Here is a 16,549-nt window from a genome sequence, read left to right as displayed (position 1 = left end):
AGTCCCTTGTGCAAAAAACCAAAAACCTCAAAATCAAAACCTATTTCATGACAAACTGATGCTAAATACATAAAACAGTAGTCACTAAAGTGTGCCATTCAGTTAAGGAAAAAGATAAACAGTCTATTTCAACATACCTGCAAATCAAAAGTTTAAACTGGTTCAGAAGAAATAAAATGTTTTAGCAAAGAATCATATTTACAACAGAAACACTACCTAAAATGAGATATTAGTAAAAACAATTACAATTCACTGTACAATATTAATGCTCAAAGAAGTTACCAGAATTTTTGACAGATTTTTCCCTAGAAGTCCTACCTTATCATTGGTGTCCAACACAATGGTGCTGTGTCTCCACTTTGTTAATACTATTGGTTCTTGCAGCCGCCGGTCTAGGCTCCTACTTTTTATTATTTCTCTTTGCTGCTGGGATGAAGCATTATACTATAAAAAAAACACACACACACACAATTATACTTCATAAATAATAGGAACAAAAGTGGAATCTCAACATCTTAGCTCCAAATGACACATGACTGTTAGGTTAAAGTCCATCCTATAACACCATCATGAATTTTCTACCCTCAGTCTTTTCATCTTTGACCAGCAGCACTGTGGCACAGTTAAGATCACAGATTTTGGTGTTGGAGAAACCAAATCAGTGTTATCTCTTTTTTTTTCCAAGTTGGAGTCTCAGTGGCACGCTCACAGTCACTGCAGCCTCAACCTGCTGGGCTTAGGCAATCCTTCCACCTCAGCCCTTCCAAGTAGCTGGAACTACAGAAGCACGCCACCACACCCAGCTAAGTGTTATCGTTAATAAAATATTTAATCTCCCATAGTCTAAATTTCTTCAAGTATAAAGCAGATATAACAGAAATATCATCTCATTCACAGTTACTCTAAAGATTAAATAAAGAATTAAAAGAACCAAATATTAGCTGGCACAGTGATTCACGCCTGTAATCCCAGCACTTTGGGAGGCCAAGACAGGTGGATTGCTTTGAGCCCATGAGTTTGAGACTAGCCTGGGCAATGTCTCTAAAAGAATAAAAATTAGGTTGGGCTCGGTGGCTCAGCCTGTTATCCCAATCCTTTGGGACACTGAGGCAAGTGGATTGCCTGAGTCTGCAGATTCAAGATCCAGCTCAGGCAACCTGGTGAGATCTCATCTCTACAATAAATAAAAAATTAGTCAGGTATGGTAGCACAGGCCTGTAGGTCTGGCTACTTGGAAAGTTGAGGTAGACAGATTCCTGGAGCCCAGCAGGTCGACATTGTGGTGGCTGTTAGCATGCCACTGCACTCCAGCCTGGGCAACAGAGTGAGACTCCAACTCAAAAAAAAGAATAAAAATTAAAAAGTAAAATAAAAAAATTAGTTGGGTGTAGTAGTGTACACTTGTAGTCCCAGCTACTTGGGAGGCTGAAGGATTGCCTAAGCCCAGGAGGTCAAGTCTGCTGGGAACCGTAATTGTCATGATCGTGCCACTGCACTCCAGCCTGGGCAATAGAGTGAGACTCTGACTCAAAAAAAAAAAAAAAAATCCAAGTATTTCTCTGACAGTAGGTTCTCAATAAACATTAACAATCATAATTTACAAAAATGAGGTTATTGGACAAATTAATTTTTAAAGTTCCTTCTACTTCTAAAACCTAAAATAAACATTAGCTTTAAAATCTAAATAAAAAATTAAACTCAAAACGAAGTAAATTCTTATATCCCAGATTCTTATATCCCCGATTCTAAACCTTTCAAAGTATGTGAGTTGAATATATCTTTTCTTAGTCTGCAGTTCACCATTTTCTAGTCTGTGACTTTTACCTTTGTTTTGATTTTTGTTTTTTTAAGTTGGAGTCTCACTCTGTCACCCAGACTGGAGTACAGTGGCCGCTCCCGGCCACTGCAGCCTCGACCTGCTGGGCTCCAGCGATCCTTCCGCCTCAGCCTTCCAAGTAGCTGGAACTACAGGCGCGCACTACCACGCCCAGCTAATTTTTTTTTTTTATTTATTGTAGAGATGAGGTCTCGCTAAGTTGCCCAGGTGGGTCTCGAACCCATGGGCTCAGGCAATCCACTCACCTCAGCCTCCCAAAGTGCTGGGATTACAGGCTGAGCCACCGAGTCCGGCGACTTTTACCTTTGTTTATGGCACATTCTACAAGTGGAAGATGTTCTGTTTAATTTAAATGCAGTCATATTTGTCAATCATTACTTTTAAAATATGACTCTTGGGTCTTGTTTTAGAAATCCTTCCTGATTTAAAGTTGATCATACTCAGTGATCTATCACAGAAACAAAGAACAGAGTACCATATGTTCTCACTCATAAGCGGACCTCGAACAATTATAATACTATAAAAAAAGGATTGGCAGTAGTAGGAAACTGTCAGGGAAGAGGGGGTAGGATTAGCAGTTGAGGGAAACTGCTAGAGGAGGGAGGGGCATACCTCCTCATCAACAAGGGTACCTGCATAATCAACATTTGTATACCTAACCCTGAATTGTACTCCACATCTTTATAATAAAAAAAAAAAGAAAAAGAAATCTTTCCTATTCCAAATACAAAAATATTATCTGATACATTCTTTTAGTCTTTAAAGTTTTGTGCATTACGTTTACTTTTTTTTTTTTTAATGTGAGCTCTCACTATGTTACCCAGGCAGGAATGCAGGGGCACCATCGTAGCTCACCACAGCCTTGCCCTCTTGGGGTCAGGTAATCCTTCTGCTTCAGCTTCTCGAGTAGCTGGGACTACAGGCATGTGCCACCACACCTAGCTAATTTTTTTATTATCTGTAGAGACATGGTCTTGCTATGTTGCCCAGGCTGGTCTCAAACTTCTGGCTGAGTTAAAGTGATCCTCCCGCCTCAGTCTCCCAAAGTGCTGGGATTACAGGCATGAGCCACCATACCTGGCCGTATTTACACCTTTGATCTAACTGGAATTAATCACTGAGCATGAAGTAAGGTCAAGAGCTTAGATTTCATATTTTTCATGTGAATAACCAATAATTTTAGCAACATTTATTGTGCAGTCCATGTTTTCACTCACTGATTTTTAATGCCACATCTGAACTTTCTGTTATATTCCACTGGTCTGGAATCCTATCCCTCCTCCCTGCACCCTGTTACTTTCTATTCAGGAATATTTAGACTGTTTACAGACCTTTGCTCACAAATATGTTTTAGGTTCTCAAAATGGGGAGGAGGAATCTTAAATTGAAATGCATTGAACTTACAGATTAATTTCAACACTGTTATAATATTAAGCCTCCCAAACCAAGAAAATAATGGTATACTGTGCTGTTCATTCAGGTCTTTTATTCTGCTTTAAAACTTTTTTCATTAAAAATCTTACAGACTTAGCTGGGCGTGGTGGCTCATCTGTAATCCCAGCACTTTGGGAGGCGGAGGCAAGAGGATTGGCTGAGTCCAGGGGTTCGAGACCAGCCTGGGCAACTTGGTGAGACCTTGTCTCTACAATATCAAAAAATTAGGCAGGCATGGTGGTGCACACTGTGGTTTCAGCTACTTGGAAGGCTGAGGCAGAAGGATTCCCTGAGGCCAGCAGGTTGAGGCTACAGTGGTCATGAGTGTGGCTACAGTGGTCATGAGTGTGTCACTGGCACTCCAACTTGGGCGGCAGAGTGAGACTCCTACTTTAAAAAAAAAAAATCTTACAGACCTATAAAAAGGTATGTTCTTAGTTACAATATTCATTCACTCATTCATTTATTTGAAACAGGGTCTTGCTCTGTCCCCTAGGGTAAAGTGCAGTGATGTAACCATAACTCACTGTTGCCTCTCCCTAGGTTCAAGAGATCCTGCCATCTCAGCCTCCTGAGTAGCTGAGATGATATAGGTAAGTGTGACCATATCTGGCTTTTTGTTGTTGTTGTTAGGAGATGAGGTATGCTATGATGTCTTGAACTCCTGGCCTCCAGCAATCCTCCTATCTTGGTCTCCAAAAGAACTGGGTTTACAGATGCGAGTCACTGTGCCTGGCCTACAACTCTTTTTGCTGCCGTTGCTAATATAAACAGGATCTGTATTGCTATCACATTTTCAAACTGACATTTTACTAGACAAATGGGTACATTTTATGATGATTTTATATCCAGCAACTTTGCTGAATTCTCATTAGTTTTAAGTTTGCAGATTCTCTTGGATTTTCTAATAATCAAACAAACAGTAGTATCTCTTCCTTTTAATTTCATTGTTTTTCTTTTTTTGTTTAAGTGTTGAACAGCAGAGAAAGAAAAGTTCTAGTCTAGTTCCTAACTCCAATGGAAAATCTTCTGTAAATTCACCATGAAGTATGAGATTTACTGTAGATTATTTGATAGATAACCTGTACCTAATGTACTAGTATATGTGAAGTCATTTTCTTATGCATATTTGAAGTCATTTTCTTACACAAGCATATGCTTGGGTCACAGTTTTTTACCCATTCTGAAAATCTTTTAACAAGTGTTTTTAGACCATTTATATTTAATGTAAAATAAACGTTAAGATTTAAGTCCTAAAGTTCATTTAGGATTTTATTGTTTCCTGTCTGTTTATAACACTCCTGTTTCTTCTTTCCTGCCTTCATATGGGCTACTTGAGCAATTTTTACTATTATATTTTAATGTATCTATAGTTTCTTGAAATTGTTAAAATGTTTTAGTGCTCACTCTAGAGATTAATACACACACACACACACACACACACACACACACACACACACCCAAGGGTGCCAAAAAAATGTATACACATTTTAAGAGAGGTTATCTATGTATTACTTTTCAAAATTGAATTGAATTATGTTAGCAATGTGGCATTAATCACATGAATGATAGCATCACCACACAACAGACAGGACAGTCAAAGAAAATGGTAGAAGCACATACAGTTTTTCCTTCTTAAAATGTGTATATACATTTTTGGCACCCTCCGTATATATATTTAATTTAGCACAGTCTACTAGTATCAACATTTTAATATGGAATACAGAAACCTTACCAACAATCATTTTCCTTTACTCTCCCCACTTGCCTTAAGTATCATCTTTGCATACAAGCACTACTTCAGAAATATTAAAATTTTTGTTTCAAATGTCAGCCATTAATTCCAAATGTTCAGAACAAAAATCTTCTCAAATATTCATCCTTTATGCTGTTTTTCAGTAATTCCTGATATTCTAGGTTTTCTTCAGTTATCATTTCCCTTCTGTTTGAAGGTCTTCCTATAGCAATTATTTTGGTGTAAGACTGCTGGTGATAAATCTCTTAGTTTATATTCATTCTGAAAATGTCTTTATATTACTTTCATTTCTGAAGATATTTTTGTTTGTTGTAGAATTATGAATTGACAGTTCTTTTCTTTTCGGCATTTCAAAAATAGTGTGCCACTTCCTTCTGGCTTCCATAATTTCAGATAAGGCACCCACTGCCATTCAAATATTTATTACCCTAAATGTATTGTCTTGTTTCACTAAGCTGCTTTCAAGAATTTGAGGAGGGATTGTCAAAGGAGAGGAAAACCTTAGTTCTCAGAAATTTGATTACAATGAGTCTGGATATGGCGTTCCATAAGTTTATCTTGTTGGGTGTTTATTTCAGCTGCTTGTATCTCTTGGTTTGTCTTGGGATGTTTTCAGCTATTATTTTTCTTTAAATATTTTTCAGTCTCACATACTTTCCTTTCTCCTTCTGGAACTCCAATAAAAGAAATGTTAGACCTTTTCTATTTTCCCACAGGTCTCTGAGGTGCTGTCCATTTTTTAAAAAAAATCTATTTTTCTCTCTTGTGTTCAAACTAGGTAATTTCTATGGCCCTATCTTCAAGACCACTAATTCTTTCCTCTTTAACTTCCATTCTACTACTGAGTCGTCCAGTATTTTATTTTAGTTCTATGATTTCCATCTGTTTCTTCTTTACATCTTCTATTTCTTTGTTGAGACTTTTGACTTTTTCACTTATCTCAAGTGTGTTTATTTATTTGTCTATTTATTTTTTTGAGTTGGAGTCTCACTCGGTCGCCCAGACTGGAGTGCAGTGGCCGCTCCTGGCCACCGCAGCCTCATCTGCTGGGCTCCGGCAATCCTTCCGCCTCAGCCTTCCGAGTAGCCGGAATTACAGGCATGCGCTACCACGCCCAGCTGATTTTTTGATTTATTGTAGAGATGAGGTCTTGCTGCCTAGGCAGGTCTCGAACCCACGGGCTCAGGCAATCCACTCACCTCAGTCTCCCAAAGGTGCGTGCGGGATTTCAGGATGAGCCACCGAGCCCGGCTGACGTGTGTTTATAACTGGTTGTTGTAGCATTGTTATGACAGTTGTTTTAAAATCCTCATGTGATAATTCCCTCATCTATGTATGCTTTGTGTTGCCACCTATTAATTGCCTTTTCTCATTCAAGTTCAGATTTCCTGGTTCTTTGTATGAGTAATTCTAGGTTATATTCTATTATTTTGAATAATATAAGACTTTGGTTTCTACTGTTTAAACCTGTTTTAGCAGGCTATCAACCCCTTTAGGTTCAGAATACACATCTTGACCCACTTTTAAGGCCAGTACTTTAAATATCAATTTAGCTTTAAAAATCTTTTCAGTGTTGGTCTTGCCTGCCTTGTTTATGCACTCACTACCCAGAGGCTAATCTAAAACCTAGGCAGCATTCCACATCATGTTTCAGTTCTCAAAGTTTTTGCTATATTAATTCTGGTTGTTTTCATGGATAGGCCACTGGGAATTTTACCTTATACCTTATACACAGTTTAAAAATCCCTTTCTCTAGCTCCTTCCTCTCTAAAATCCTCTTCTTCTCTACCTGGGATAGGGTAGAGTGCTACCTCATTACTGAGGTTAATTTTAGTGCATGGTGAGGATTAATCACAGGGCTCCTTGCATACAGTGTGGGGCTGGTCAACAGGGCTCAACTCCACAGACTCCACAGTGCCCAGGCAAGGAGGGAAAAAGGTGCTGTTTTATCAGTGCTGATTAGGGATGACTGACAGGGCTTCATACCACAGTGTGCACAGCACATGATGCTTTCTTTTGTGGTGTTCACCTGGAACACAGCAGGCACAATAAAAATAATAAGCCGGACTTGGTGGCTCAGCCTGTAATCCCGCGCTTTGGGAGGCTGAGGTGAGTGGAATGCCTGAGCTCGCGGGTTCGAGACCCACCTGGGCAACTTGGCGAGACCTCATCTCTACAATAAATCAAAAATTAGCCGGGCGTGGTAGCACGTGCCTGTAGTTCCAGCTACTTGGAAGGCTGAGGCAGAAGGATCGCCGGAGCCCAGCAGGCCAAGGCTGCGGTGGCCAGGAGCGGCCACTACACTCCAGTCTGGGCGACAGAGTGAGACTCCAACTCAAAATAATAATAATAATAATAATAATAATAATAATAATAAGTATGCTTTCATTTAGTTTAAAATGTTAATCATCTATTGCCATGGATTTGTGGGTTGGCTAAAAGATGGCTGATCTAGAGGGGCTCATCTACACAACTCTGCTCCCTAAGTCTCTCTTCCTGGGATCAGTGGACTAGCCTGGATATGTTCTTCTTATGGTAATGGCAAGCCCTGACACATAAGCCCACTTCAATACTCTGCTTGTGTCATGTTTGCTCACATCCCAGTGAAAGCAAGTCACATGGCTGAACTCAGTTAATGGCAGGATAATACCGCCCCCATTCACAGTGGGAGGCCACCACAAAGGTATATAGCAAAGAATGCTGATACAGAAGTGAGTAAAGAATGGATCCAATGATGCCATCTACCACAGTGGATAATCTGTCCTTTTACCCTATGACGGCTTTTAAGATTGTCTTCCTATTGGGAAGTTCTGCAGATTCAGCAAAATTTGTCAGTATGTGGATTTATTTTTATTTATCCTTGACAGTATTCAAGGCATGTTTTCTAGTTAAAGACTCACTCATGCCTTCCTTCAATTTTAGAAAATGCCCAGAAGTTGTATTTTCAAATATTGTTTCTCTACCATTTCCTTCATTCCCTTCTTTTAATGAATATATGAATACAAAAAACTTTCAATCCATCCTTCAGTCTCTTAACTATGCTTTCAAATTTATTACCTTCCTGTCCATATCTAAAATGTATGTCTTCAATTGCATTCTTATTTTATTATTTATTTACTTTTTACTATAGGTATGCGCCACACACAGTTAATTTTTTTTACTTTTTGTAGAGACAAGATCTATGTTGCCCAGGCTAATCTCAAACTCCTGGGCTCAAGCAATCCTCCCACCTCAGTCTTTCAAAGTACTGGGATAACAGGCATGAGCCACTGCACCTGGCACATTTTTTATTTTAATAACTATCATTTTCATCTTAAGGGTTTCTAATTTCTTCATCACATTCATCTATTCATGTATGTTTTTATTTTCATAATTCTTGGTCTTTTTAAATGAAAGCCTTCATTTAACCTGATCATCCATAGTATATTTAAGTCTTTATTAAGTTATTAAGAACATCACTTTCATTTGCAGTGAGTACAATGTTCTGCCTCTTGAGTTTTCTTGTGTCTGTAATAGCATTACATTTCTTCATGCATTTTATTTGGAATTTTGAACAGCAGACCATTTTGCTTGGGAGATGTTTTGCTTTGCTTTCAGTCTGTTCATTCACCTTCCTTTATTTTTTTCCCCCAATACTCTCTCTTGTCTAGTAGTTTTGGGGTTCCCTTCCCCTACACCCAACCCAGCCAGGAGCATTTGTATGTATGTATATATTCTATTTTACTTAGCTGTCATATACAAGGGGGGATCCCCCCAAAATTATTTTTTGAAGGGTGGACCCCTTGTGTACAGGCTTCCCCTACTAGGTGAATGTTCTAGGAACCCATCAGCATCAGTGTGCCAGCTTGTGTTGCTTTGAGAAGCAGCGTATGGCTTCAGTCATTTTATTTTGTTTGGAGAGTCTTTCAACACATTTGCCTATTTCATGATTAATGACTTACAAATGAACCTGCCCAAGCCACACTGAGCATTCAGCAGTTTTTTACCTAAAATGGCGTGACCCACATGCCCCACCCTGCCTGTCCGCCCAATCTTAACCAGAGCAACTTTTCGTTTTTGTTTCCCCAGATGAAAAAAGTCTCAAGGGGAAATATTTTGTCAATGTGGAAGAGGTGAAACAAAAAACAGCAGAAGCACTACAAGGCAATAAAACTGACATGTTAAAAACTGTTTTGAGCATTTTGATAGGTATATTGCATCAAACGAAGAGTACTTTGAAGGTAACTGAAGCTTAAACAAGTAAGAGTAAATATACAATTTTAAATAAATAAATCCCAAGTATTTTTGGGTCCCCTCTCGTAAATTGTTCTTTCCAAACTTATAACAAACTTCTTGAGGGTAAAGATCATGCCTTATGTATTTTTATTCATCATAATACCTACACCATACTGAACACCAGACATATTAAGCAAGTAATAATTAAATTAAGTTTCTAAAACTTGCATTAGGGGTTACAAGACAAGAGTTTATTTTAAATTTACTGTACATATTAAATTGCTTAGGGTACAGAATTTAACCTACAATTATCTTGATCGTAGATAATAGTGATTCCAGGACATTTTCCCTTATTTCCTCATCCTCTCTGTACCCAACTCAAACCTCTTCCCACATCTAATTTCCTTCCTTCTTTATTTTTTGAGTCGGAGTCTCACTCTGTTACCTAGGCTGAAGTACAGTGGCACAATCACGGCTACCACAACTTTGACCTGCTGGGCTCAGGCGATCCGTCCACCTCAGCATTCCAAGTAGCTGGAATTATAGGCGCATACCACATGCCCGGCTAATTTTTTGGTTTATTGTAGAGGTGAGGTCTCACCAAGCTGCTCAAGTTGGTCCTGAACCCCTGGGCTCATGCAATCCTCTCACCTCCATCTCCCAAAGTATTGGGATTACAGACATGAGCCACTGTGCCCAGACCCCATATCTAATTTTAATTGAGAGTTCAAAGAACTATCGATACCTTCTGACACTTTACCCTAAGTGGCAAATGGCATCAAAAAATGAAACAGTATTATAAAACTGATGATTCAACACTGATCTCAATCAGTACCATTTTCATTGCTGTGGATACCCTTTTGAGATCTTGACATAACTCAGACCTTTGCCTTTCTTCTTTCTTTCACACAGGCATCTCCAGAAGTAGGGTTTCTAACTTTAAGCCAGTAATTATTCTAAGGAAATTATAGAAGTTTATAAGAAACCCAACAAGAACATATAGCTACCACTTAAGCAAAGGCGCCAAACTTCTCCTAATACAAGACCATCCTGGAAGTCTCTCCCTTCAAAGGACCCTGACCTGAGACAAATCACTCAAAAGAATACTTGTGATTGATCTCATCACTCCGGGGAATCAGAAACCACTCTGAAGATTCCCCTATAACTCAAGAGATATTTGAGGTATTCGTAGAAGCTACAATTCAAACCTGTCAAGTGGAACAATAAATTTAATATTCTATGTTTAAATTATTTAAATATTATATCAATAAAATATTAGTCTTCAATAACCTAAATCATTTTCAGTGAACTAATCTTTTAGCAAATTTTTCTTCTCATTTCTTCAAGTCAAAATCAGATATCAAATATTACAAGCCTAAAAAAAACCAATCACTGTTATATAGTTTTAAATAATGAATAATTATCCCAACACACAAGTTATTACATACTTTGGCCATCATGATCCACAAAATTCTTCTTTCCAAACTAATCACTAAATACGATAAAATTGTTTTTCATAAGTGGCACTGATTTGGAAAAGTACTATCTTTTCTACCTAAAACATTTATTAAAAAATATTTTTAACTCTTACTATGTATACCTCTTTGCCTCTAAAATTGGTAAAAGTTCTATTAAGCTTAAAATAATTATTTTCCTACTTAAAAGTTTTCTTGAGAAACAATTACATTTGGAAAATAGAATGTTGGGCCATTTTATTTTTGACTTTTTATAAAAAAACTAAAAAACTTTTCGCTAGAATACTACCCAACTGCTATGCTACAGTTCTTTTTTTTTTGAGTTGGAGTCTCACTCTGTCACCCAGACTGGAGTGCAGTGGCCACTCCTGGCCACTGCAGCATCGACCTGCTGGGCTCTGGCGATCCTTCTGCCTCAGCCTTCCAAGTAGCTGGAACTACAGGCGCGCGCTACCACACCCGGCTAATTTTTGACTTATTGTAGAGATGAGGTCTCGCCAGGTTGCCCAGGGGGGTCTCAAACCCACGGGCTCAGGCAATTCATTCACCTCAGTCATCCAAAGCGCTGGGATTACAGGCTGAGCCACCGAGTCCGGCTTATGCTACAGTTCTTAAAATAAGAATATTATAAGGCTCTGAGTGCTTGGCACAACCTCAAAGCTACAAAGGTAAACATGATTTAATCTTCAGAATCAGATTCTAAAAGTACAAATTAATAATAATGAAAATAAATCCACACACTTTTCTTTATGTTTCATAATTTTAAAAAGTGATGAGATGAAACTTTCAACTCTGAAATATGTCTGGAAAAAATTGTGGCATTTTTCTGATATACTTTTATTTGGTGCTTTCTTTATTCGTGGTATTTTATGATTAATGAAATAAATACAATGTCATAGTTTCACAACTCTTCAGATGGTAGCTTTTGTAATTAAAATACAAAATTATTTTCACTAATACTAATGTTAAGCTGAAATTAGTATTTTTTAAAAACAATTAGTGTATAAATGTATATTTTAATGACGTCTAGCTTAGAAAGTATCAACTTAAATAATGAAGTGATTAAAACATAAATTGTTTTTTCTGCTGAACTGAGTAAAAGAGAAAGTATTTATGTAAAACATAAGATAAAGACTCAAAAAATGTTTATTTGAAAATTTGACAAGGTTTTTTTTTTTTTAAACTACAAGAAAATTCTGGGGCTATACTTGATAACCAAATTAATCAAAAGAATCAGTACTTCCTTTACCTACTCCCATCCTCCACACCCACCAAGTTTCCACACAGCTCCTTGTCTAATTCTATGAGACCACAATATTTTTAAAGCTGTCAGAGTTATAATGGCACTCTTCTACTACTGGCTCAACTCATATTCTCAAAGGTATTTTAAACAATCAATTATAGGCTGTATATTTCATCCTACTAGTATCAAGCCTTTTATAATCCCATAAAATAATTAAAGTCCAGATAGCCTTCACATAAAGAAGAAATCATTATTAGCACTAGATTACTAGATGAACATTTCCCAACCTGTCAGTCACTTTAGTATCTCCTAGTGATTTTTTTCCTATATTCAAGTATCATTTATGTTATTATTTTTCTTTAAATTGACTTACCTCAGGAAAAAGACAAATTTTTAAAACTAAAATGTATATATAACAATTGACACTACATATTTGTCTGCTAATTATAGTTGTTTTTGAAAACATTAAAATAATATATCAATTAAAATCAGATATCACTTAAATTTATCTGAAGTATCAGTAGTGACATATATAGAACCACTTTGAAACCTACTGCTTTCTATAAACTCAGCCCTGGTGCACCTGTCTGAAAATGATATGTCCAGCTAAATCCTAGGACACGCTGCCTACCTTGGACAATGAGTAGCCAACATATATTTACATAAAAGGATAAACTTGAACAATGAATTACTTTTTTCTCTTAAAAAAAGATTAAACAGAAGACGAACTTTATGTAAAAAACTTAGTATACTCAAAATAACTAGACAAAAGATAGCATTATTAGCACTGAAGAAAATTCTCATTTCTAGGAATAATGAAAGACCAATTTCAAGTTAAACCAAAAGAATTATTGAATAGGAATAATCAGTATCATATAGTAAAGATACCTGTACATCTCAGAAAAATGTAGCCACTTACAAGATTCCCAACAAATTCTGAAAATAACTAGTCATGCCACTTGTCTAAAGTTGAATAAAAATTTTAAAATAAATCTGCTGAAACTATCGTCAGATGTTAATTTATCCACTATTTTTAAGTAGAAATTCAGTGTTATAGTTTATTACCTTTGGCAATTCCCATTCTGACCGAGATCCATCTGCACTGTAGTAATATTGTCTACCTTGATCGTCAACATGCTTGAGCCACTATAAAAACAGAACAGGTGTTTCTGTTTGTCTGTCTGAAGTTAAAAAACAGTGAACTTAAGCTACTACCACCAGAGATATTAATTTAATTCTTATGAATTTTGTTCTACTTGCTAAAGAACATTTTAAGAAAATTCTAAAGAACTTGCTATAGTAAAGAACTTGCATTTTAAGTTTGGTAAGAATAAATATACTCAATATTAAATGTGACTTTACTTTCTTGTCTTCCAGGGTCTGGCTAGTGGTTCAAGTATCACTTAACAACGAGAAACATATAAAATATTCAAATGTACACAAGCACTGAAACAGGTACATTCCCCATTCTAATAACAGGTTTAAGAAATTAACAAAAGAGACCTGCTTTTCAACCAGTAAGTATAAAATAAAACAACATAAGTTTCATTTCATACAAACCCTTAAGAATTATCTTCTATAACAACACAATAAAATTTAAATAACAGCAAAAACAGACTTCATGCAATTAAATACAGAGAATATGAGAGGGAAAAAAAGACTAAGTATTGCTAATATGAACATATGATCTTGACTATGAAATAATGAAAACAACTGTTTCCTTATATTTTAGTGTCAAATAATTGAGGAAAGAAAGGGGATAAAAGTCTGCTCCCCCTCCATTTATTCCTAAGGATTTAGACTCTAAAGTAGCACACCAATCAGTCCATTTCTCAAATGATACCAGATGTAATACACAAATAAAATTTCAAAATTCATTCCCAATCTAATTGATCATAAAACATTAGATTCATGGTTTTGCTTTACACAAATTCGTTATAATAGAAAAAGGAGTTATAGGCAATAAGGCAGTATATAATAACGATATGCTGTAAAAACTGTTTCTAAAAAAACTACTTTCCAAGAAAAATATAAAGAAATATGCTTATTGAAGAAATCTAAACAAATGACACTCAACAGGTCTACTTTTAAAAGGCCTGTCTAGACCAGGCTTGTGGCTCAGCCTGTAATCCCAGCACTTTGAGAGGCTGAGGGAAGTAGATTACCCGAGCCCCCGGGTTTGAGACCAGTCCGGACAACTTGGCGAGACCTTGTCTCTACAATAAATTAAAAAAAAAAAAAACAGCCGAGTGTGGTAGCACACACCTGTAGTTCCGGAACAATCGCCAGAGCCCAGCAGGTCAAAGCTGGGGTGCCCATGAGTGTGCCACTGCACTCCAGCCTGGGTGACAGAGTGAGACTCCAGCTCAAAACAAACAACCAAACAAATAAAAGGTCTGTCTTAAATGAGTACTGATACCACAAAAAATCACTATCATTGTAATCAGTTTAAAACCATGAATCAGTAGCTCTACTGAGTTTTCATGCTGTCAACAGACATGATCAAATATTAAAATGAAGAATATTTCCACGAGTTTTTAAAAATACCACTGAAACTTTAGTACACAATTATTTTATTAGAGAATTCTGCCAAGAAACACTAGATGGGGGGGTAAAAAAAGAATGTACCTTTTCATTAGTATAGTCATTGGTATATAAGGTATGCCCACGTTCATCCAACTCTTCTGACCAACCCCTTGGAGGAGAACCACACTGACTATCTGACTGGCTGTAACAAATGCTGTGGTAGTTTTCTTCTGATGAAAGAAGCTACAAATAGTCAGAAACATAAGGATATTTTCTTCTTTGAATATAAATATGAAGCAGTTGAAAATCTAAGAAATCTATTTCTATTTTACTTGGCTATAAGTACTAAGATATCCTGAATACTTAATTTTCAAAATAAACTTATAAATCTTTAAATGGTACACTGTAAGTGGTGAGGTGAAATTAATGGCAGTTACCTTATCACATTAATGCAACCCTAGAAAAATTTATCATAATAAAACTGAAAACAACATTTTCAGACTAGGAAGAGATAAAGTGCTATTTGATGCTGCTTTCAAACTTAAATCAAGTTAAAAATGACCGGGGAATGTGTGTGTACACAAAGGGGTAGAGGAGGGAACTGCATCAGACTGAGATCCTTGAACATGTTCACCATCTGCACATCACAAGCCCTAGTCAAATGTATGGCAAACAAGAGTGTTCAATAAATATAACTGGAACTACTTCTTTAAAGTATGTGAAAGGAGGAGGTAGAAAAAAAGACATTACCTTTGTGATACAATATTTTGTGTTCTAATTTATTGGAAAGGTTTCCCAGTTCACGCAACCAAATGCTTATTAAAGTCTATTAGAAACTAAACTTCAAAACAAGAAAAAAAAAGATTGAGAAAATTCAAATACAGAGTGACAAAAAATGCAGTATAGAAATAACATAAGTAAATACATGATAAAACTCTAGACATAGAAGCAAACTAGAAGACTGATAAAATTCATAACTTTTTATGCCTCTTGACAAACAAGAGGCACCAAGTAGCAATCTGTTCATTGCACTTAATCTTCATTGAGGTTAACACTCATGTGCAAATGATCCCTCCTTCCACTTCTAGATAAAATAGTTACTGCGATTAAATCTTACTCATTCAAACTATTTATTTTCTCTCACCATAAGTTGGTGTGAAAACACTAAGATGGGTAAATTCTCAATATTGTAGTTAAAGACATAAGGAGCCTAATATTCCTATATTCACAAAAACTGACATAGTCAACTCTGCAGAAGCACAACATAAAGTGAACTGGGTATGTTTTATAATGGTAACATGTTTAAAAATTGAAAATCCTAATTAAAAGTCAGGAGCTTATCTTCATTTAATTGAGATAACGTAAAATGTAAGCCCATGTATGAAAAAAGTACAATAAACTGGGCATGGTGGCTCATGCCTGTAATTCCAACACTTCGGGAGGCAGAGGAGACAGGACTACCTGAGCCCAGAGGTTCAAGACCAACTTGGGCAACTCGGCAAGACCCTGTCTCTACAATAAATCAAAAAATTAGCCAGGTGTGGTGGCATGCCCTTATAGTCCCGGCTACTTGGAAGGATGAGGAGGAAGGATCACATGAGCCCAGTAGGTCAATGCTGCAGTAGCTGTGAGCATGTCACTGTGCTCCAGCCTGGGAAACAGAATAAGACCTCAACACAAAAAATAAAAATAAAAAGTGCAATAAAATCTTTAGAATCAGAAAAGAGGCAATCTGATTAGTAAAATTGATTAAGAAACAAACTCACCAAATCATTTTTTTTGTAAATATAACTTTAGTTGACAAAATTCTCGTAAGTTTTATGCAATAATGACATTCTCTTTTGCCATGAAAGCAACTACCATATCCTTATAGGTTTTATCATACTACAGAACTGGGAGTAGCTTTAAAATTTTGGTATCTACTGTTAGAAAAGAGCCATTTAATAGCAATTAAGTAAAAATTTAGATTATTTTTGGCAAGAATTTTTTAAATGTTAACTGTTCTGTACTAAATAACTACATTCAGGAGGATAACTAGCTCAGTAACTGTGAGGTATATTCTG

The 16,549-nt window shown here is 36.5% G+C and overlaps 1 protein-coding gene across 5 annotated transcripts in view; it reads right to left on the bottom strand.

Moving 5' to 3' along the window:
* ARHGAP12 (Rho GTPase activating protein 12) overlaps positions 1-16,549 on the bottom strand; it is a 108,436-nt gene that overhangs the window by 39,239 nt on the left and 52,648 nt on the right. For 3 of the 5 annotated variants that reach the window (XM_021715650.1, XM_008064257.1, XM_021715651.1), the window contains exons 4-6: positions 14,589-14,729; positions 13,026-13,106; positions 319-444 (exon numbers count right to left, since the gene is read on the bottom strand). In XM_021715650.1, coding sequence (XP_021571325.1) covers positions 319-444; positions 13,026-13,106; positions 14,589-14,729 — 348 coding nt within the window. The remainder of the gene's footprint in view (positions 1-318; positions 445-13,025; positions 13,107-14,588; positions 14,730-16,549) is intronic. The other 2 variants (XM_021715652.1, XM_021715653.1) reach the window with 1 other exon arrangement.

The sequence above is a fragment of the Carlito syrichta genome, unplaced genomic scaffold (assembly GCF_000164805.1).
Source record: "Carlito syrichta isolate Samal-C Ts95f unplaced genomic scaffold, Tarsius_syrichta-2.0.1 Scaffold307249, whole genome shotgun sequence".
In the NCBI taxonomy this organism is placed as follows: Eukaryota; Metazoa; Chordata; class Mammalia; order Primates; family Tarsiidae; genus Carlito; species Carlito syrichta.
The sequence above is the reverse complement of the archived record's forward strand: the minus strand, read 5'-3'. Positions and strand labels throughout refer to the sequence as shown.